This window comes from Pituophis catenifer, unplaced genomic scaffold (genome assembly GCF_029215685.1).
Source record: "Pituophis catenifer annectens isolate HBS135680 unplaced genomic scaffold, rPitCat1.0.hap2 SCAF_3, whole genome shotgun sequence".
NCBI lineage: Eukaryota > Metazoa > Chordata > Lepidosauria > Squamata > Colubridae > Pituophis > Pituophis catenifer.
The window spans coordinates 202,203,781-202,228,329 of NW_027256883.1; the positions used below are offsets into that span (position 1 = coordinate 202,203,781).

The 24,549-nt window shown below is 37.1% G+C and overlaps 1 protein-coding gene across 1 annotated transcript in view; it reads left to right on the plus strand.

Moving 5' to 3' along the window:
• Positions 1–15,755, plus strand: part of ZNF831 (zinc finger protein 831) — a 64,803-nt gene extending 49,048 nt beyond the window's left edge. Inside the window, 5 exon segments of the mRNA XM_070940098.1 lie at positions 4,191–8,320; positions 9,269–9,402; positions 11,209–11,369; positions 14,225–14,307; positions 15,138–15,755. Of these exon segments, the coding sequence (XP_070796199.1) occupies positions 4,191–8,320; positions 9,269–9,402; positions 11,209–11,369; positions 14,225–14,307; positions 15,138–15,755 (5,126 nt within the window).
• The last annotated feature ends 8,794 nt before the right edge of the window (positions 15,756–24,549 follow it).

Consider the following 24,549-nt stretch of genomic DNA (forward strand, 5'->3'; position numbering starts at 1 on the left):
TATAACATTTGAAAGTAGTTATGAATAATATACTTTTTCCAGGGGTGAAATCTGAAATTTTTCCCTACCGGTTCTGTGGGCGTGGCTTGGTGGTGGTGGGGTATCCTGTGACTGAGTGGGCATGGCCAACTCAATGTCACTCACAGCCACGCCCACTCAGTCACAAGACCCCTGCCCACCAAGCCACACCCACAGAACCCGGTAGGAAAAACTTTTAAATTTCTATTCTGCCACCCACTCTCTCTTCGCTTTGGGTCAGTGGCCAGTCCCCAGGATGTGCCATTCCCTTGGGCCCTGGAGCCGCTGCCTGCTCGCCGCCTGCCTCAACCAGGTCGGGGAATGCACCATTCCCCGATACCAGCCTTGCCCTGGAGCCGCTGCCTGCTCTCTCATCGCCAAGCGGTGTGTCCTTATCTTTCTCCCACGGCTCCGCCCACCCGCCCCATTCCCTGGAGTCGGGAAATGCACCATTCCCCGACTCTGGCCTTGCCGCGGAGCCGCTGCTGAGATGTCGTCTCAATTAAAATATGCACAGTCACCGTAGTTCTCTCTAGCTGAATTTCTCTCTAGAATGCAGAGTGTTTTCTCTTTTAAGGCACCGTTATCAAAGTCCAGTTAATCTTTCACAAAAAGCCCAAATCCACTCATACCTCACACATGTTATTTTCCGATATTTGATAGCTTGTAGCCTCTGCTCCCACCGCCAGATCGCCACCTTCCAGGAGACTTGAGTCACTGCTGATATATCATATCGTTTCACAATCGCTGAGAGTTTTTCCTTTCTGTCTCTTATATTTCTCTTCTTCCTGATCCTTCGAGCTGCTTTCCTCTCTTTTCTTCCTACTCGAACCATCGGATCATCATGCCTCTGGATCCGCCATGTAAGGCCGATTTCTTCCGTGCCTGATCTGAGAGTTCCTCTTGCTAAATGGGAGCTCACACCTCTCTCCGATTAAATTCTGAGGATACCACTCTACTTCTTTGATCACTCCAGGATCGAATTTCGCCCTTGGGGGCCTCAAAACACGAAAAATCGGGTGAAAATGAGCGGAGTCCTGCTCGTTCACCTCACAACAGCGTAATGTCACCACCGGAAGTCCTTCAGGAACGTTAATATACATTCCAATAATAAACTTTTTGAAAAGCAGCAGGTGCACTGCCAGCATTCGGTTATTACTCAAAATTTGAATATTTCTAGACATTTTTGTTCAATAATTGCAGAATAAATAGGAAACTCTCGATTCCATTGCAAGAACATTTCATTTTACTGTTTTTTTTTTTTTAAGAATAGTTTCTTCTTATGTATCAGGAAAATATTTGTATAAAACTTTGTATAAATATACAAAAGGATGAAGGCTATTGCTGAGCACATTGTAAGCCGCCCTGAGTCTCCGGAGAAGGGCGGCATATAAATCAAATTAAAAAAAAAAAAATTTGCTGTAATTTATATTCAAAATGCTGGTTAAAATATATGCAATGTAAATTATTTTCATTTGTATGGATGTGAATGGGAATCTGGCACAATTTAAATCACTCCCATTGCACTCTATTTAAAAGCCAACACCTATACAATTTGCCTGGATTCTTTATTGTTTTGCGTATTAAGCTTGGAACAACGTAGTTATTAAATATTATAATGTAATATTCATGTCTTTTAAATATCTATTATAATTATGTTGTGCCTTTATTGTTCTTCATTTTATTTCAAAAGGTGCTTTGACCTTTGGTTCATTAAACCTGATCCTCTTTTGAGGATCTTTTGTTTGTGTCGTGCATAACTGATTACTACTAAAAGCAGCCCTTCAAGTATACTTAATTGAATCCTGCCAATGTCTATTTGTAGTCCAGAAGAGGATGTATTGATTCAATTTTAATTGCTCCCATCCTTCAGTTTCATTTCCCTCCAATGGTGCCTGAACATTTGGCGTTCTTTCTCAATGTGCCTCAAATACAATACATAGTTGCTTGTCATAAGTATGTAGCAAAAAGATGTTTTTTTTTTTTTCTGGGTTCAAGCACTGGCTCAGACACAAAAATAAAGGACAAATAGTTGCTAGAATGTTGCAAGACACTGCATAGACCTGTAAAACCATTCCTTTAAGGCAGGGCTCCTCAAACCACCGTCCTGCTGACACAATGTATCCGGCCCGCACAGTGGTGGGATTCAGTCCCGCCCTGCTTCCCACCCCACCACTCCCACCCACTCCTCGCATTTGACTGCCAAAATCTCACAAGATTTTTCATTTTACTTCATTTTATTTCTTAGAAATCAATGATTGTAGTATATTATCTTCATTTTTGTTACAAGCAAGTAAATAGTATATCGCAATACAATTTTTATTTGAATAAAAATAATAAAATCTTATACAGTTAGTCTTCAACTTATGATCTCAGTGGAGCCCAAAATATCCGTTGCTAAGTACCGTATTTTTCGGAGTATAAGACGCACCTAAAAGGGGGTGAAAATTTAGGTGCGTCTTATACACCAAATGTAGTCCCGCCCAGCCACTGGCCCCCACTCTTTGGCCTATGCCTTGCAGCAGTTACCTTGCAAGCAAACAGCAAGAAAAAACAGCTCCTTTCAGCTTCAGCACAGCCTAAAATTAGCACAAGTTGATTAGATCGGCCTCCCCACTCTCAGCTGATTTGCTCTCAGCTGTTTTGGGGAGGGCTCTGCTGCTTGCTGCAAAGAGGTAAATTACTGGAGCAGATTTTTTTTTTCCTTGTGCTAATCAAGCTATGCTGAAAACAAAAATGAAAGTAAAGCATGCTCTTGGCTGTTAGTCGCAAAATTAGGCAGAGGCAGAGGAAGATTTCTTTTTCTTCTTTTTCCTCACCAAAAAAGGTGAGGTTCAAACAATGGGAAATTTAGGACAAAAGAGGAGAGTTCAAGATTTTAAAACACAAAAGAAAAGAAGGAGAAAGAAAAAGGCAAAAATAAAAATGGGAAGGGAGAAAAAGAAAAAGAAATGAAAGAGAAAGATGTTATACATATTTAGAATTGAAATATGAATAGTGGTAAGAAATAAATGGGAAATCATGATTGTAAAAATGAAATGAATAATAATTAGAATATTTTTCTTTGTATTTTTGAAATCTAGACGATAATTTTTTATTTTTTTAGAAATATGAATTAGTAAAAACTGTAACAATTGAAATATCTTTAATGGTATATGGTGGTGAAAGTAAAAAGGATTAAATTGTAGCTTGGATAACAGCTAGAACATTTTTAAATTTAGGGAAATTGTAACAATTGAAATATTTTTAATTATATATTGTGATGAAAGTAGAAATGATTAAATTGTGATTTGGAGGATTATATGGGCAAAACTATTTGGGTTATTGGGAGAGTTTAAGATGTGAAAATGAGTAACATAAGGGGAAAGCTCTATTTAACTAGGGAATTGTAATAATTGAGATACTATTAATTGTATATTGTGTTGGAAGCAGAAATGGTTAAGTTGTGGTTTGGAGGAATATATGGGGAAAATTATTTGGTTTATTATTATTGGTAAATATAATTAATTGATTTGTAAGAAATTGGATTGCATGGAAATAATTGGAATATTCATGTTCATATTGATTAATATACAAAAAAGATAGTTATATAACTAATTGACTTATATTAAAATGTTGAATTTGTATTAAACAATTGTAATATTACATAATTAACCAATGTGAGGATGGATATAAAAATAGATGACAATGGGAAGGGGTATAATATAGAACAGAAGGGAAAAATTGAATTTGATTAGGATTAGAGATGAGGATGAAGGGTAATATTGGTTTTTTAAAAAAATAGATGAGGAATAAATATGGCAAAAAGGAAATATAAAAATTGTAAATTTAATTGAAATGACTAAACACTGTTTAAATTTGTGAACCGGCCAAATACTCTGTTCAAAGAAAATACATTGTATGTGTGTTTGTCTAAAAAAAAAAAAAAAAAGGTGTGTCTTATACTCTGAAAAATACCGTATGTAGAAATGTGTATTAGATAATAATTTGTATGCCTGTGATGACTTTTGAAAGAAAATACTTTTAAAAAATCTCATCACGGATGAATTTATATATTGGTTAATATGTTCCCATATAGTGACTTGGCATCAGTGTAGCCCTGACCTATTTCTGGAAGTGAGGAAAATGTGTTCAGATTTCAAATGTAGATGTTCTTTGTTTCCCACAGATAGGCCCAAATACAGTGTTGGAACATCTAAAGGAAATGGAGGACCAGAGATTTCCTTGTCCACCTGTTTCCTTAGAAGACCCACCAGTTCAGCTCTCCTGCCTTCAGGCCATTCCAACAGCATCAGATCTCTTGCTGAGTCCCATGATTCTTCAGCCAGAACAAGCACTTGCTCAAACTGTTTATTTAAAAGCGCTAACTATTCCTTTTTATCAGCCTGTTCAATCAAACCATAAACTTTCCAGAGTCCAGACAAATATCAACATAGACAATAGTAATTTACCTTTAATCCTCAATCCACTTTTGCATTCGAAAGGGACAGATCAACTTCAGGCAATCATTCAGAAGCAACCCAGTACAATAAACATAGTTAGTCATTTTTCACTTTTGCCACAAAGTTCTTCTCCAGGTGCATCAGCTGGAAGCCCAGGGAAGGCCAAAGGTTCTGGGAAGTACCTGTGTAAACATTGTGGGCGTGACTGTCTGAAGCCAAGTGTCCTTGAGAAACATATGCGATCACATACAGGTGAGAGGCCTTTTCCATGTACAACATGTGGCATTGCGTTTAAAACTCAAAGCAATCTGTATAAACACAGGAGAACTCAGACCCATGTCAATAATGCCAGGGTGCCTTCAGAATCTGATATCAGTAGTCTATTAGAAGAGAATGAGAAGCTGACCGAGATAGTTGCGTCCTCCCCCACCATAGAATCTCATGATAAAAATGATGTCCAGCCAAGTGCCAGGATTACATCTGCTGCTTCAGAGCCCAGTGACAAACATATTCTTGCTACTTCGTTATTGGAAACGCTCCCTGTTTCGGAAAGTCAGAAGATAAAAACGGGTAACTCCTGCCATGGAGAAATAAATCAGAATGTCTTTGAAAAAGAGAGCGCCAGAGACGCCACAGATCTACCTCAGAGAAAGAAGATCCAGGATCAGAGGTCTCCAACAGGAAGCAAACATAGTCAGCTACAGAGACAGCAAGCTCTGTATTCAGAGAAGCTATGGAACAGCAGATCTGTGGACACCAAGCTAAAAAAGTGCGAGAGCACCGACTCTGGTTATCTGTCACGCTCTGATAGTGTGGAACATCAGACACCCTCACCTGGCTTCCTGCACAGTCTTTGCGAACATAGCACAGAGTCAGAAGATGATGCAGCTGTCACCAGTAAATGCATGACTTACAGTTTCTCAAAAGTAGATTCAACTGAGAAAGCAACAGGAGCTGTAACCCTGGAGAAAAAAAGGTTGGAAGAGCATATCTCAAGGCTAATATCTCATAATAAAGCAGTTGTGGATGACACCCAGTTGGACAGTGTTAGGCCCAGGAAAACGGTTCTATCCAAACAAGGAAGCATTGATTTGCCAATGCCTTACATGTACAAAGACTCATTCCATTTTGATATACGGCCTCTGGACATCAGCAAGAAAAAGAATATTTCTCTGCGCTCAGCCAAATCTATCTTCACTCCTGCGGAAAAGACTAAACCATTGTTTTTTCACTCAGTTCCCACTCAATTCTCAACAACAATTGACTGTGTGCCTGTTACAAGAAGTAACTCCCTGCCTTTTATTGAGAGTACAAAGAAGATGCAGGATCAGGCAGATAGTTCAAAATTGTCTTCTTTCACTAGAGTATCCCCAGATGTAGGTTTTTCTGGCTTGTTGCATAGCAGCAATTTAGACACAAATATGACAAATGTTCTTAACAGCCACCCCCGGGCACTTGTTAGACAGGTGGCAGTAGATGATGTGCCATTAAATTATATGACTGAATCTTCGCCCTCTTTAGAGGAGAAAAAAGGTAAACAGAAATCTGAAGCTGGGGTGGAAGGAGTGAACAGCAAGAATAAGAAACCCAGTCAGAGAAAATTAAAAATGTTTTCTCAGGAAAAATGGCAAGTTTATGGGGATGAGACATTTAAGAAAATTTATCAGAAGGTGAAAAGCAGTCAACCAACCAAAAAACAAAAAGGTCATTTAACAAATGTTTCAAACATTTATTCAGATACCAAGGAAACTGCCTGTGGGAAGGAAGTTACATTGTCGAGAGAAGGCCGAAGCTCTGAAACTGGAAACGTAATTTCATCATTAGTAGATGGTATTGCAAAAGCAAATCCTGACACATTGGAAAGTCATTCCAAAACTAACCCTGTTGGTCACCCTACTTTTTCTCAGGAGAATTCAGGACAATTGGCAGAATTAAGAGAAACCTTGTGTTCAGTTGGTGATTGTGAACAACACAGCATGGCAAGTGAAACGTCATCTGTTGAACATCGATGCAGAGACTTCCATGTTTCAAAACACAACCAGAGTGGCAATAGTAAAGCTTTGCCTTTAAGTAAAGGCTGTGAATTGAAAGTCCACTTTAAGGAAACTCAGCTGAACTTTGCTACTCGGCATGATCATGACTTAGAAGATGCACATGGACACATTACTGAATGTGTACAAAAATACGAGGATACTGCAGCTAATAGAAAAGGATGCAGGGGGAAAGAAACTGCCCACCTTGGACACACAGCTTTATCGGCACCACAGTGCAACACCAGTGAGCTGGCGTATGAATCTCAGAAGTTACCCTCAGAAAGGAAGAAGCCTAAGGTGGATAAACTGAAAAACATGGAAAATATAACATTTAAAAATAGTAGTTCAACCGAGTTGGTTGTGAAACTGATAGACTGTTATAATCTTAACATAGTTGCTGCAGAATCAGCAAAGGACTCAGCTAAGGGGAAAAAATGGACAGTAATGGTAGGAACACCTGCTTCAGGTAGCAGTATGGAATGTGAGGAAGAAATCCAACATTCTATAACAGTATCTAATGATAGGGATTGTATTGTAAGTCTAACAGATACAGCAAGTATATCTGCAACCACATTTCCTGAACAATTCAAGACTGATGTAACAGAGGAACACACCAGTAATTTGTTTGCAATAAAAAAATTCGCATCTCGCACAGCAACAGAAGAATTATCAAACTGTATAGACTCAGCACCAACCCACACTCAGCATGTGGTAAGAAATCAAGTGATTTCTCATCTAAAGAAAAACGATTTTCTTCCAAAGTACATCTTAAAATATTCACAAGAAGGAAACAATATAGGTGTGCCATTGTTTCTTACAAGAGAGCCAGAAAATATACCATATGTTTCATTGCCAAGCAGCTCAACCATTTCCCCATATCCTGCTTGTAAAAATAAACTACTTGATAGTAATTCCATTGATGTAACTTTGTGCCCTTTGCAGTTGGATCTGAGGCATCCAGCCAGAAGAAAAGAGCTAAAATGGGACTTGCACACAACATGGACACCCTTGGTAGCTCCTGCACCAACTCTTCTTGAAGCAACAACAATTGCAACCATGGTAGATCAAAAATGTCATTTTCAAAGTGCAAGCAGGAAAGTTAAAGATACAAGTAAAGGAGACAGTAAAGACAACTTAGATGATCAAAGATTGACAACAAAAGAGGATGAATGTATAGTTTCTTGCACATCACACATTCCTGGGAGGAAAGTATGCTTTACCACAATTTATACAGGAGGGCTTTTCTTATCATCAGACATGACTAGGCAAAATTCAGCCTTAAAGTTAATACAATCAGCAAAGAGTTCAGTAATTTCACTCTCTTCATTGGTGGAAAGGGCAGTTTTGTGTGATAGTAGCGAAAAGGAAGTCAAGGAATGGCAATTGGAGACTAACCCTTTACCAGGACTTGAAAACTTGCCCACCTGTTCAGTTAGCAGTCCAAAATGTCTTTGCCACTCTTCCAATATGCTTTATTGTCATGTGCTGTGCACTCAACCAAAGGAGATTTGCTCTCGGCCCCAATTAAGCATAGAATCTCATGCAGGAAACTTACAAATACCAAGTCTGAATCTATCCTTCCCAACTCTAAATGCGGAGCCTCAGCTGACTTGGTGTTGCTTGTCAAGAAGCCTCCCACTTCCTATTGAGCAAAAGGAAATGAAAGATTCTGCATATTCTTCTTTGTATATGAATGAAAACTTCATTTCAAAATGTGGACAGTCCATCTGCAAAATGAAAAGCCACGGGAAGGCTGCTAGGAAAGGCTGGGGAATTGAAAAACCCCAAACACTGGTCTCTTCTCCACAAAGGCATGAAACAGAGAAGGTAATGGCTTTATGCTTTTCCAGTTCCTAGATAGAGGAATGCTGTTGATTTAGTTTTAAAATAAAATGGGAATGGTTGTTAAGAAGTGTTATACCACTTTATTAGTAATAGATTTGAAGATTGTGGATTCAGTGTGATGATTATGGGTTGAACCATTAGGTTAGAACAATGTAGGTAATCTTTCTTGGAATTTTGAGAATATGTTGCCACAAAGGTTATGTATTTATCATCACGATCCCGATCATCTTAAATTCATTAGCCACCCAACTCTAATTTGCCAGAAGGGAGATTAGTGATGCTGTCTCTGAATTTATCTATCTCAAAAACACTCTGTGAACTGTCTGTGGTTAGAGAAATTAGTCTCCTGCCACATTAGAAATGCCTTTGAATACCCCATTTCTTCCACAATCAGTTTGCAGCCACTTCAGAAGATGATGTGTAGCACTGGGAAGACAGATTCCCATGGTTCTGATCCTCTGGGTGCTCTTCTGGAAAGCAGAGAACCATTCTCATTCCTTTGCAAAAATGAGATATTTATAAATAATATGTTCTGTAATTAGAATAAAAGAAAACATATTTAAAAATTGAAAGAATAAATGTGTCTTTTCTGGCATTATAATTGTAGTGCCATGGTTGCTGTCATAAGATGGAGATGTTTTCTTTATTTATAAGATTTATAAGGCTGCCCAAGTCAACCACTATGACTCTGGGTGGTATACAACATAAGAACAAAGAAGAAATCAAAGAAGGGAAAAAAGTCTTTACAATAAACAATACAATATATAAATACCAAATACAAAACGGTAACGAAGCACATAATAAAACAATCACAACTACATCCAACATTCTTTTGAGAGGAGACAAACTGTTCCACTATTTTCATGTTGTGTGCTGCTGTCTACATTTTGATTTTTGTCATGCAATGTTATTCATTTTTTGCATTCACAGAAGTACTTTTTAAATACTGGTGCTCAGGAGGTTTCCAAAAGCATCCCAGAACTAGAAAAGAAAAAAGAAAAATTTTACAAAAGGAGAGAAAAGAGAAACTTAAAAAGGATAAAAGTGAAGATCAACCCCAAGAGGTAAGAAATGGGGGTTTAGTCTTAAGTCTTAGAAAAACAATTTTTCTTTGATTATGAAAAACATTCATAACTGAACGATACGGTGGAAAGGCTTTGTGAGGAGAATTTTTCAAAATTTTATTTTAGAAAGAAGTAGGACACTTACATGGATCGTGCAACAGTAGTACTGACACTAACAAAAGTAATCTACTAAGGTTTAAAAGACTTAAATTAAGTTCCTGGATTAACTATTACGTTGTGACTTCAGATGTCAGTCATATCTCAGTCTTCATCACCTATTGATGTCAACAGGGAATGGGACAGACATCTTCAATACTATAACCTGCACATCATAACAAAAATGCTATCCTACTTGTGCTATAAGTAATTAAGTTTTAGCTTTTGCTTTAACCCATGATTAAAGAATTAGGAAATTCCTCTGCCTTCACATTTGTTGCTTTGTCTCCTCTTTGTTTACAAGGTAGCTAATGTCAAGAGTTTCTTTCCTGCCTTTGTTCCCTAATCATACTTTTCTTGAACTTCTCTTGGTAGAATATATTGTAGCCAGCTAGTTATATATATTGCATTTTCTGTAGTTAAACGTTCTTTCTGTTAAAAACTACAAAAAATTCAATGGTTTTTTTACAGATTGGACCTCTCTCCAGGAAAATAAAATGCTCCCTCCAACATATTACAGGTAGTCCTCTACTTACGACCACAATTGAGCCCAAAATTTCTGTTGTTAAGTGAGACATTTAAGTGAGTTTTGCCCCATTTTACAACCAATGTTTGCTACAGTTGTTAAATGAATCACTGCAGTTGTTAAGTTAGTAACATGGTTAAGTGAATCTGGCTTCCCCATTGATTTTGCTTATCAGGTGGTCACAAAAGGGGATCACATGACCTTGGGAAACAGCAACGGTCTAAGTATGAACCAGTTGCCAAGCATCTGAATTTTGATCACATGATCATGGGGATGCTAGAAAGGTTGTAAGTGTGAAAAATGGTCATAAGTCACTTTTTTTAGTGCCGTTGTAACTTTGAACGGTCACTAAATGAACTGTTGTAAATTGAGGACTACCTGTATTCTTATTTGATCACTCTACATCTTTTTTCTTTCTTTGCTTGCAAAAAAATCATAATGGACATATTACCATAGTAGGAAAAAGGGAATGCAGACAGGGAAGAAAGAACAGATATTTAATACTGAAAGCATCAAATAGGACATTTTTTGTTTCTACATTTGATCATTGTGGGATTGAAATGCTGGTATTTGAAAAAAATGATTTTATCTCTCCCAAAGTTTAAAGTTGATGCAAAAACCATTACAAAAAAGGCTTGCTGAGGTTGGATAAAATCATGAGGCTTGTGTACTGGTAGCTGAAAATTTTTCTGTAGCAGGAAAAAAAAAAGTCATATTAGACATGGTTAAAATTATATAGAAATCTCCAAAGACAGAACTTGCTTTTCAGCACAACCAATTTAAATCAGGCAAAACAGATTATATCATTAAGGAGATTTGAAAGTAGGAATAAAAATTGAACATTTTAATGAGATATAATTTCATTTGTTTCAAGTAGGATATTTTCTGGCATTTTTAAAGTTCACAACAGTTAAATTTAATTAGCTGATTGTTGAACATTACGGTCGGTTACACTGAACGTAATTTTTTCCCTGTTGAGACAAACTGTACAGGAAAGAATATTCTTTATTTTTTCTGGATTACTGAAGTTTGGCAAGCAAAGCAGTCCTAAATATTTGTAATGAAATGTGAGCTTGAAGGATGTTCGAATGACATAATATTAATTTGTAGATTTCATTATATAGACATGAAGATCATCACGCACAAAGACATCGTCTTCTCAGAAGCCACCAATCAAGCAAGCAATGCTGGGCCTTGAGGACTTCCAGAAAGCGTTCCCACATCAACGCGTCTGGCATTTGGGAGCATTGTGGAAAATGCCATTGTTTTCCAACGACTTCACTAGGTAAGTTAGATAGGAGGGAAAATGGAAAATGACAAAAAATGTCAAGAGTAACATTTGTGGGGTCTTTTTGTTTGCAAATTCCTGCTCCTTGATATGGATATTTGCCCTTACTTCTGGTATTCAGTTTGCCATAACAGAGTAACATAGAAAATAAAAACTAAATCATCTTCATTTTTCTTCAATCTAATAATCTTTGATGGACTTTTAACTTGGGAAGAAAGCTTATCAATATGCCTGAAAAAAAATAATTGCAGTCATAGAAGGCTCAATGGCTGCATTTCAGCAATCATTCTCCATCGATCCAGCATACCATGCAGGCAGAATTGTATGGTTGAAAAAGTCAAGTTGATTGGCATAATGGTATCATCAGAGTTCTGTTTTTAATGCAGCGCAGATTTAAAAAAAGGGGCAGCTTCAATTGTACCCTTGTGGCCTCTTGACTTTTTTGAGGGTATCTTGCGGACATCTTTGCTCACAAGGTTATTGTTGATGGGAAAAATATGGGAGAGTCTTCTATATGTTGCCATAATCTATTAAATGAAAGGCAGGATATGAATAAAAGAAAATGAAGACTAAGGGAAGCTACTTGGAGTTTAAGGATTTCCTCCAACATCTGTCCTGAAAAATCCCTCATTCGAAGATCCCAACAGATTGTAGGATCCCCTTAGGCCATTGCCCAGACTTCTTGGACTTAACAGTCATCCTGCAGAACCTGATAGTTCACCCTGAACATATTTTACTACATTCTTTGCTAAGATATTTGTTAAGATAACTAAAGAATAAGATATTTGTTAAGATAACTAGAGAATTTGGTATAGTAATTAAAGCAACAAACTAAAAACCAGGAGACCCTGAGTTCTAGTTTTATTTTAGTTATAAAACCAGCAGCCTGATTTTGGGCCGGTCATTCTCTCTCAACTCTAAGGAGGTGGTAATGGCAAACCAATTCTAAAATCTTGGCAAGAAGACTGCAGGGACTAGCCCAGGCAGTTGCCAGGAGTAAAAACGGACTTGAAGGCAGGTTAAAGCAGATTGAAATATTGAAATGTTATATTGCCTGGTAGTAATCAATGTAATGATAGGACTGCTATTATAAGATATTAATTTTCAATTTCTATGATGTTTACATGTGCTCCAGGATTCCTGTGCAGTTTTTCTTTGAATTATACTTGGGGTTTGGTTTTAGGCTTTGGTCAGTTTCTTATTTGGGTCATTTTTTTCCAGCTTCAAATTCTTTTTAGTCATCCTGAATTAGCTCCTTAATGTCAATTTCCTTGGAGACTTTGAATTTATAATAGGTTATGGTAAAGAACATAACTTGAATTTTTAAGCATATAATTTACCAGGCCCAGCTTTTCTACTGCACTAAGAAAAGAAAAGAAAAAACTTTTGTACTGGATTTCTTAATTCTATCCTGTATTCTTCAGATCTTAGAATTCAAGTAGTAAGACAAATTATGAACATGAACTGATCTATTTTTTATCTTCCATAGTTATAAAAATAATTTGGAGAGCTATGTAAGAATTGGACTTTGTTGCCACTTTACATTTGTTGCCATACAAATTTTCCATAAGAATGTAGAAATCCCCATTGCGTTATTTTCTTTTGATGAAAGCAGTTATGGAAAAACAGAAAAAAAGTAAGAAATAATCAGCAAAAGATATGATAGGCATGATAGCAAAGGGTTACATCCAATTTACATCATTTACCATTTCTTGACTGTGACATTAAGTTGTCATCAATTTTTAGTAACCACATGGATAGTCTATTCACCTTGCTCCTGGTTGTCCTTTTTTCTACTTTTTCTCTTTTCTTCCACCTTTCCCAGTATTAGAGGCAATGTGGAATAATTTGAGCATCACCATTCCATAAACCACCCTTGCTTCCATCACATCTCTGTACAACTTCACATTCTACTTTTTATTCTTCATACTTTTCATCGGTCTCTTCTTAAGGATTCCATGAACTCCTCCCATTATTCCCCCCCCTTTCTCTCAATCCATTTTTTCCTTGTATATTCATTGTACAATTTGATTCTCATTCATTCTCTAGGATCAAACCTCTTTAATATACTTATATTTTAAAATATAATTTTAATGAAGAAAATTTTAACAAAGCAATATTAGAAAAGAAACAGAAAATAAAGAACTGTGAATAAGAGAAAATGAAAGAAAATAGAAATAAATAAAAAGATGATAAAGAAGCAACTTCAGATCTTTTTGACCGATTATCAATGCATTTATATTTTACACTCTTTTTAAGGTTACTTCATAATTTTCTTTTCAATAAGCTACTGTTTATAATCTTCAACCCATAAATCACATTTTTGGTTTTTTTCCTGACAAAAAGTCCATAAACAGTTTCTAGTCAGTGATAAAGATATATTGATTTTTCTCTAATCAAACAAGTTAGTTTTGCCATCTCTGCTAGTTCTGTCATCTTCATCAACCATTCCTCTGTTGTGATTTATTTCAGAATCTTCCAATTTTTGTACATAATTTTCCATGACTTTTTTTCTAATTGATGGTCCATTCATTCCAGCAAGAAAAGTTCTGGTTTCAATTAAATGTTGATCTTTAAAACTTTATGTATGATTTGTACATACAGGTAGTGCTTGATTTAAGACCATAATTGAAGTCACAATTAGAATGACATCTTAACCCATTTTTATCCCTTGGGAATAAATTAGTAAAGTTATCTTAACTAATTAAAATTAAAGAGATGCCTATAAATTATTCAATTTCTCAAATGTATTAACAGTGAAATCAGATTTAAACAAAATCCATATTTACCCTTTTTTGAGAAACGGGTAAGTGTATCAGCATCAGTAAATAAAAGTATTTTTTTCCAAACAGGAAATGACAAAAATCTGCAACAGCTACATTACAGCTTAACGGATAAAGTAGCTTTCCATTTGGAGGAGGATAAGATGAAACAAGTAAGGAGTGACTTATGCATGACATTTTTTCCCATGCTAAATCAGATACTTCATGTTAATCTGACGTGGGTTATTAACTTGATTGTTCACCAAATGAATAGTAACATCTGCTTAAAATGCATCAAATAAAATTTTTGCATTGATAGGCCATATTAAGAAAATAAGAGAGGATCTTTAGAATGCAGAATATTGTTAGGAAGAACTTGGAAAGACAAGATTAAAGAGCCTATTAAAAGTTGTAAAGTATTGGATAATGAGTGGAATACATTTTGCTTGGTACTAATTATTTAGTACCAAGAAAGAATAGTATGTACGATATTGTATTGTTGTAGCATTCATGATGGTCAATGGCTAAATATATTCAGTTAATATTAAGTAAATTAATTCTTAAAAAGATTTATTGTATTGTGGCCATTCTTATGGAATCTTAATTTTTTGCGAAAATATATATTTCACAATTATTGGATTGGAGCTGAAAGGCGAAAGGGAGCAGAATGCCCCCTCCCACATGTTGGGGTAGACCAAGTGTCTCAGTAAACACTTAATTTCACAATTAGTTACAAGACAAGTTACTTAACACAAAGCATGTCATGGGAAGACATTCTTGCCAATGATGCTGTTAGTATTCTAGAGGACAGCTGTATTTGGCTTAATCAGATCTTGTCCAACATTCTCTTCCCAATCAGCTGCTGTGAGGAAATCCTCAAGCAGGTCAAGGATGTATTAATGCCTCTCATTGTTCTTCCCCCGGAAAGTGGAATTCAGTGACATACATATTACTAGTTTATAGCAACTGATGAATTGATAAATTTCTTCTTTATGTCTGGTAGGACACACTTGGACTTAACAAATGCTCAAGTGACAGCTTATTTCTTCCAAGAATTTCTACAATCCGAGAAGTACCTACATACTCCTGTCCACTGTCTAATAATGTATCAGCAGAAAAACCCAGCAGTCTAGATAGTTGCTCCTTGGAAATCTTTTCAAAAGAACAACACCCAGATGTAGATTCTGAGTACAACAGACCGTCTACTGAACCTTATCATTTGGAATTCAAAGATACAAAGAACCAGCTGTGTAACTTTGTTGGATCTCAGATTACTAGACCTTTTTTTGTTTGTTCAAAAAGAGGCTGTAATAACTTAGAATCAAAGGATAAAAATGTTATCATTCTAGAGCCCCCCATTCCTACTACAGAAAGAACAGAACAATTAATGGAGAGAGATTTGTATCCTTCTTTAAAAGAGCAACATGCTCCCACATGCCAAAGTCTATGTCCTGTTTCGCTCACATCAAGACTTACCGAGATGTCAGTTTCAACTAAATCCTTACCTGGAACGCCATCTAAACAAAAGCAAAGCTTGGAAGCAATGAATAAGCCAATTCATTTGGAATACGATGACATAAGCAGCAGTGATGATGAAGACAGGTTGGTTATAGAAATCTAAGGAATAAGTTACGTATTATTTAAAGCAGAGCTCAATATGAAGGGGTAGCCATCATCAACCTACCTTTCTCTTGTATCTTAAAAGTCAAAAACGACGCCCGTGCAAATATTTGCCAAGGATCTGGGCTTCTTTACAAGTGCAATTAGTTGCACATTTAAATCCCAAGGAGTTCACTACATAATTTCTCTTCATCAAATTATCTATACAATCGCATTTTATCACTTTCTCTATTTATACCTCAGAAAGTAGACTAAGAATCATTTTGCCTTCTTTGAGAAGTGGAAAGTTAGCCCTGAAGATAGGAAAGCAACTTGTTTTCTCAGCTGCTCTGTGCTGCTTATTTAATCTTAACTTTTCCTTTCCTCAATTTTGCATGAAATCAGTGTCCTTAAATCACTTTGCAGCATTTTTTGTATTGCACAAATATTCCCACATCTCTTCTGGCAAACAACTCAAGCATGCATTGATTTGTTTTGTGCCTTTTCTGTAGACCTGTACATACTTCCTTATCTCTTTGATATAATGTTACCTTTTCTACAATAGGAAGATATTCTTTGAACTTGTTTCTCAGGTCAGTTGGGGAAAATATTTATTATGCCAAATGAAAATGCATAGCTTTGTCAAAAAGAACTGAAAGCATAAACAAACAAGTACTTTCTTCCCTTTACATACATGTCAAATCTGTGCACTAGGGTGGCAGTTAAACATTTGCCTAATTGAAAATCATGCACTTTCCTAAACACACTTCCATTGCATTAGAACACTTGTGAAGCAATGATCATTTGGAGCTTAACTGTACTATTGTATTATATTTGTTTTATATTTAATATTTCATATATCTTAACAAGCTATCAAAACTTTCATGTAAAATTCATAGGTGCCTTTCTTTGAGCAGGAGACAGATTAAGCATTTGTAGGTTGTTCCTAATATGCTGGCCCAGTAAGGCAATAAGAGAAAAAACACATTTCTGCAAAATTAAAGCAGAGGATGAGCCTTCTGCTGAATGTATTAATACTGAAAATGACGTTTAATCATCCAAATTACTGAAATGCCACCATATATTATTTCTTGAAACTGGAGATATGACCCATTATAAAATATATATTGATCTTTATGCTTATCTATACAGTATCTTTCTAAATGCCTTTCTACAATCTAATTTCTTTTTAAAAAATGCAACACGGGGTCAAAAGTCCATGGCACAGAACAGTCACACTCTGCTATGAACTTTGAAAAGCAGGTAGATGGCTTCTGAAAGTTTTCCAGTTAATATTTTGGCTGCTTTTATATAATGCCTGAAATTAGCTTTTATCTTTATGCACTCCATAAAACTTTTGTGTACTATAACGGCAGAACACAATAATGGCTTAAAAACTGTATATAGTCTTGAAATACAGATGGAAAGGGATGAAATATATTATTTACAGTGACTGGCTTTCTTTAACCTTCAGTTACTATAGCCTTATGACTCAGTGTGAAATTCACTCCTTACTTTTGCAATATTTATTTTGCCACATCCATAGATGGAGAAACTGGACAGAGTAGGGGCAGAATAGAAACCACTGCCTAATAGCCTTAAGCCCACGTGGAAGTCAAAGTTTGTCAACATAAAAACTACTGATCATCTCCTCTACCCTCATTTCTAAAATTTCACAGGCACAGCTGTTTTCTAATGGACTCAATTTTTAATCTGAACCTGCATTGTTAGCCTCAACCCAGCCCTTGATTGCCCAAATGGGCTGCTGATCCATTCTTGTTGCGTAGCAATGGGAAGGCTGGCAAGACTATACAGAAGAGGGAATTGTGAGTTGGAGTTCAGTTGCCATGGCAATAGGGATGAGCAGATCCTGGTTGTTTCCCTGGAGATGGCATACAAATGGGTAGCCCACAGAGCCTCCATGTGGGTATTTGGAATCAAATTGATAGCGGAATCCAGAAAAACATTTTGTGTTGCATCAGCTTTGTGCTTTTTGCATAAAATCACTCTGTACAAAGTCACTCTGGAATCCCTTGGGATTTTTTAGGCAGAATGTACAATGCAAAATGTTTCAGGTTTTGTTGCTGCTGAATCATTACCGATTTGAAATTATTCACCAGAATAACCAAAACACAAGAATTCTGAGTTTAAAAGAATTTCTTTTTGTTCATGCACCTCCTTTGCAGGCAAATATTTCAGTCTTTATTTCCCTCTGAATATTTTTTCAGTTAAAATGCCAAATGAATATACAACTAACTATACTCTGGCAAATATTTTGTCTGACTAAAATGCTTCCTGTGAATTTCTGTACTTCTACATTCTTACAGATGTGAGTAATTAATTAACATTAATTAAAATGGTTACAAAAATTTAAAATGTTCCAGAATTAGCATTAGCCTATTTTGGAAAAAGAATCATTTATACAATATTCAGAGATTATAATGTGAATTGATGTGATCCACCCATATTTTGTCCCAGAAAATAGCCTTATTAGTGAATACTATAATCAATACCATTTGACTGTGGTACAAGACTTGTAATCAGTCAAATGTAACTGAACTTTCTTTTCGAGAAACAAAGCATATCAAAACAATGAAATATGTTATGATACTGCGCTATTCTCGTTCAACATAATTTTTACATCACCCCTCCCTTAAGAAGAAGGCAACACAGTAGAACAACTGAAATAGTATGATGGCCAAATGTAGAATGTTTTGAATGAATTATAGCACAAGCATAAAAACACAAAAACTTCACATATTAAAAAAAGAAGCAAATGACACTTAGCAGGTGAGACATTTGCTTTCTGGCATATTTCAGTTTTGCCTGCTCGCTAAAAAACATTTGGATCTTATCTAGGTGGAGCATAAATAGTACTCTTCAAATTGTAATACAGCAATCTGTTCAAAATAACCAGGATGGTTAGAAAAGCAGTGAAGATTTATTTCCTGCATCTGTATTAACCACTTCCGTAATACTTACAGAACTTAAAGTGTAACATACAAGAATAAAAAACAAAGACTTTAAAAATATAGACAATACATTGAAAATGTATTACTTTTTTAAAATAAAAAAAAATGTCATCTTTGTATACATGAACATAAGTTAAATTTCATTTCCAGGTTGAAACCAATTATTTGGATGTGCTCTAATTTGATTTGTAGATGTGTTTCATCTGTTCACCCTAGTGGATCTGAGCCAAGAAGGTAGGTGAACAATATTATCCTGACATTTCTGATGGCTTTCAGCACGATGAACCATAGTACTGCAGTAATATTAGTGGTAAGGATGAGCATGCATCATAACATTAATACATTATCTTGCAAGGTTTCTAAATGAAGTACCAACACTTTGCACATGCAGCTGTTCCTCTTATTTCTGTTTATTAATTTTAGAGAAACAGTGGAAGTAATACACCATTGTCAGGAGTAAATACAAGAATGGATATGGCCAGGAAGTTCAATTTGAAATCAGATAATATAAATGTACTATTGGTCTAGGTAACAAGTTACATTCCCTGAAGGAAAAAAAGATTAATATAGGTTGTGGAAACACTTTTTCTCTGGATGACACGATAGGTCACTTTATTACTGTGTAAGAGTCACATGCCTCATCCTCCTGGAATTAAGATCATGCTTGTTTCCCATAATGATTTTGATTATCTAGCTTCACTTGATCCAAACGGCAGCACACACATTTTTGCCAAACTTCTGTAGTCCAGAATTAAATTCTTGGTTTTCAGTTTCATTGTTCACAAATTTCAAGTATTGGGCCTGATGCCAGATTCTTAGAAAAGCAATGAGAGAAGCAAAATCAGTTACTATTCTCTAAGCATGACAGTACAACATGGCAACTATCTACTTGTGAGTCTAGTCTTTTTAATTACAACTGAGAAACTGAGAATTAAATACGGTAACTGGATCATATATAGTACTATGGAATATATAACATTTAGTCATCTGTAATGTTACAAGAGAATTGCTTTCATAACACACAGCCTAACCATGATTTACAATGCTGTATTGTATAATGTACCCACACCCATCCTGTGGAATCTGGTCTTTCTTCATACATGTGATGGAATGGACTGACTTAAATGTTTCCAAACCTCAGAAATAAATGATTTAGCAAAGTGATTGGTCCCACTACTGTGTGTGTTTTATCCAGAGTCAAACTTGAGGACTTACTTTGAAAAGCTTCTTTCCAGTTAGAGCTACATACTAATTCAGAGCCCAAAGCAACCCTACTGAAGCATGTATAGATTAGTGGTAATTTTTACCACTTTGATTATTCTTTCATTGGGTATCAAGTTTAAGTTACGCTATTTCAGAGACCATAACACTAGAGGCAGTTTTGAATTCTGTGAACATTGCCTGCTTATATCTCAATTTATCCCTGCTTTCTCTGCATAATAATGAGCTTGAATATCATAAGTTTTGTGATGTTACAAACTCTAAAATGGTGTTTTTACAAGCAACAATAATTCCCTTTGGCTAAGGAAAATAGCAGATCTTACACAAGACTTGAAGCTGAGCTGTCCAAACTTGCCTTCACATGCTTAATAATTTCAGTGATGGAAAAATAATACGTGCTACCAAATGGAAGAACAATACAGGTGTACTCTGAATGCTTTAGACCTATGAAATATTCTCAGCAATAACATATAATCTTATTATAGCAACCGATTCTGAGAATTGCATCTACTTACAGCTCCCAACTAAAAAAAAAAACCGAACACCTTTCCCTGGTATTTCACTTCCCACTGATCAAAGAAGGCATATCTGCTCATCCCACCTGGCCCTCACTATAAGGGTACTTAAAAATGTATTTGGACTACGGTGTTTAATTCAACCCCTTTTACTTTGAAGGAAACAGGAGACTGAATTTGGAGACCAATACTGCAAACAGCAGTCTTTTTTTTTCTCCATTGAATGAAAAATTAGACAAGAAAGGGCTCCTCAGTTGCTTCACAAGATTATTATTGGAAATTGCCTTGTTATGTTTGTATAACGAAGGTGCAGAGATGATAAATTAATAATACAAATCCGCATCCAAATCCGCACTGTTTAGGAAACCCAATGCGGTAAACCAGGAATGTTGGGCTGCTGCTCAGATTGGTGGCTTGCAGAACCTAAATGCAATTGCTCTATCAAACAAACAAGACAGCCTACCAAAAGTTTTCTCTGATGTCGGGCTGGCACTGGAGACTTCCAACGCCATAGTCTCTCTGCCCAACCCAGCTCACCACCAGGTATATCGAATCGACTTGTACAAAATAAAGGGCCGATGATAAATCAACGCAAAACAATAGACGTATGCACGGCCTTCAGCGAAGGAGACGAGAGCAAAGTAATCCAAGGGTGGGACTGAGAGAGGAGAGACTCGGGTCCCCCGTCCAATGGGATACCGGGACTCCCCAGCCCCTCGGCCGCAAAATCTCCCCCTCTCCCTCCCCTTCTGGCACGCTCCAGCACCACGGAAACCCCCGGTCGCTGTCTCGACGCCGCCAAACGGTGAGACGAGCCGCCCCTTGGAAGCTTGACGAAACGCCCTCCCTAAAGCCGGGCTTCACCTCCCCTCCAGACGACTCCAACGGGAAAACAAAGAGGCGCCTCTCGCGAGATTTGCAACGAATGAGGCTCCTCCTGCGAAGATCTCGGCCCCGAGCACGTGCGACGGAGGGAGTGAGCGCGAGCGGCGGATGTCCGTTAGGGGTGTGGCGTCTTCCCCCACCCCGCAGGCGTTAAACACGTGACCCTCGCGCGCTTTCTTCTGCCCCCCCCCCACTCCCCGCCTCTCAAACTCAGCAACTTTAAAGATGTGTGGGCAATAATTCCCAGAATTTCCCAAAAGAAACGAAAAGATGTGTGGGCAATAATTCCCAGAATTTCCCAAAAGAAACGAAATTTCCCATGCGAGGAGTGGTTAGAGGAGCGCAGGGTTGGCCGACCAATTTAAATCTGGTTTTCTGTAGTAAACTCCTCTTCCCGCCTTCTGACACGCTGCACCATCCCCGTTGCTGCTCTGCCCCCCTTCACGTTTACAGACAATGCAGGAAACTCTTTGGAAAGTAAAGGGTTCTTTCTTAGTCATCCTTCCTCTGTCAGAAATAACCTAGAACCACGTTTCTCAACCTCGGATTTAAGGTTTAATTTAATTTATATCCCATTTTGTTTTAATAAATAACTCAAGGTGGGGAATGCACATAATGCTCCTCTCTCCTTTTTTTCTCCACAACAATCTTGTGAGGTAGGTTGGGTTGAGAGAGAGGCAGAGGTGGGTTTCAGCAAGTTCTGACCAGTTCTGGAGAACTGGTAGCAGAAATTTTGAATAGTTCAGAGAACCTAAAAACTCTGACTGGCCCCGCCCCCATCTATTCTCTGCCTCCCAAGTCCCAGCTGATTGGGAGGGAATAGGGATTTTGCAGTATCCTTCCCCCAGAGTGGGGTGGGAATGGAGATTTAACAGTATCCTTCTGCCACGCCCACCAAGCCACGCCCACAGAACCGGTAGTAAAAAAATTTGAAACCCATCACTGGAGAGAGGGACTGGCCCAAGGTCACGCTGCTGGCTTTCATTAAACTAATTGGCTTTCTGGAACTAAAACTCAACAGTCTTAATGGTTTCTAGGTTGATACCTTAACCACTTGACCAGACTGGTTCTCAAACTGGTTTGTGGACTTTTATTTCCTAAATATCTATGTTTGCTGGGAAATCCTGAAAGTTGAAGTCTATGCATCTTAAAGTTGCTGAAGTTTTGAGAAACGTTGCTCTAGGGGTAGAGCTTGCATTGCTGCCCTGCAAAAATCCAAAAGGTCAGTAGACAGAAACAAAAATGCAGAAAATTGAGAGTTTCATTAAAAGCATGTGTCATCAACATATATAGAAAGAAACTACATTTATCCACCACTGAAAGCAGACAACTAAAAAAAGCTAAGAAAAAGACAAATTTCTGTCCTTCCCTGGTATCTTCCCATCTTTTTCACATTTTAACTTGGAGGATGTCCAATGGGATGTAGAGGAGAGAAGCAGACAAAAAGGCCTTAAAAACTTACATTATTTCTGCTCTAATGCCTTGCTTCCCTCTGCGGGCTGGTGACTTACTGTTGGGAAACAGCAGTAAGTAAACCAGAAAGGAGAACCAATAACAAAGAGCACACGTGACAATCAATACAACATTATCTGACCACTATTACTTGGAACAGACATGAGAAGGGGCTCTTCTCTCCTCAATCCTACCTCTTCTAATTTTTTTTTGTCATATCTCTTTGAAGTTGCTTTTATCGTATTCTTAGCCCATGTCTGAAATAGGATTATGTTGTCTTTAATTGTACTGATGTGAACATAAGATTTTCCAAGTCTAGTATCCTCAGAGTATATCAAATCAGTGAAGCTTTGTCACCTTGGCTGACATCCTGAAGGAAGCACTGAGACTGCTGGGACTTGAGACAGAGACAATCCAGACAGCAGCATAGGGATTAGCAATGAGGATGGCAAGATTCATGCCACTTCAGCTTTCTGCTGATTTAAGGAGAGGTTGTGGATTACCTCAGCTCAAAAACTCCATTAACATTTAATTCCTAATGATATTTCTATTTTCACATTGCCTTCTATCTCTGGAAGAGGAGGAGGCAGAGACAAGAAAAAGGGGAGGAGGCTTATAGCCACAAGCAATTCCAGACCATTCAGTGTTTTAAAAAACCCTGAAATGATGAAATGGATCCATATTTTTCATTCAAGACAATAAACCAAATCAGTGCTTTGTGTTTTCCACAGATCTCCTGGGCTGCTGATTTCATCAGACATAAAAGAATGAATGAAAAAGAGGACGCTGACCTAGGAAATTGCAAGAAGAAGGAGGTGTGTATATTCTGTGAATATTCTGTTCTTGGGGGTCTTTTGAAAAATCTGGGTTGTCCTATCTCGAGTTTGGAAAAATATCAGTCTTAGAAGTCCACACAAAGTCCCTTTTGGTTAGATATTCTGTGTCCAAGAAGGTTAGCATCTTATCACTGAGGTAAATAATAATTTGTAGAACCGACGTGCCATGCTTTCTCCTGATTTTGACTGCCAACACATTTAAGCTTAAACTGGTAGAGAGATTGTATAAACATAGTTGCACTGAGGTTGAATGTGGGATTAGCAAACTGGAAGTTTCAGATGAAGTAAATTCAAAGGAGAATTAATTGTGGGGAGGAAGGGAAGAGCAGATATTTGATCCAGGAACAAAGTAGGAGCTTAAAGGATTAGGAAAAAAGCATTTGCCAACTGCAACAACTGAAAAAAAAAACCTAGTAAAAATTATTATTGTATCTCTGATATGAAGAGCCTCAATGAAAAATAAGCTACTTTGTTTTATTCATATCATGTGTAACCTATGGAACTATGTACAGGAAAAAAAGAGAATTGAGGTCACCATTCCTGAAAGAGCTTATCTCCTATTTCAAAGAGTCCAGTTGAAGATACAAGAATGGGACTGACAAATAAAGTGGAAATTACAGGAAGAAAACAAACCAAAAAACAAAGATCAAAAACACAGGTAATTTATAAATAAAAAGAACCACATCCTGTGCTCCCTTTTCTGTGCATATATGCCCGAAGGGTCAGTTTCTTGAAAGCATTGAATCAGGTTGTGTGCAAATCATGGCTGGTATCTACTAGGTAATGGCTGTCGCGTAGGTCAATGCATTTTGAGACTACAGAATAATGTTTCTGCTGAGTGCACTGAGAAGAAGAGAAGATGGTGATGCTACCTTACAGATAGTCCTCGACTTACAAACATTTGTTTAGTGACCTTTTGAAGTTACAATGGCACT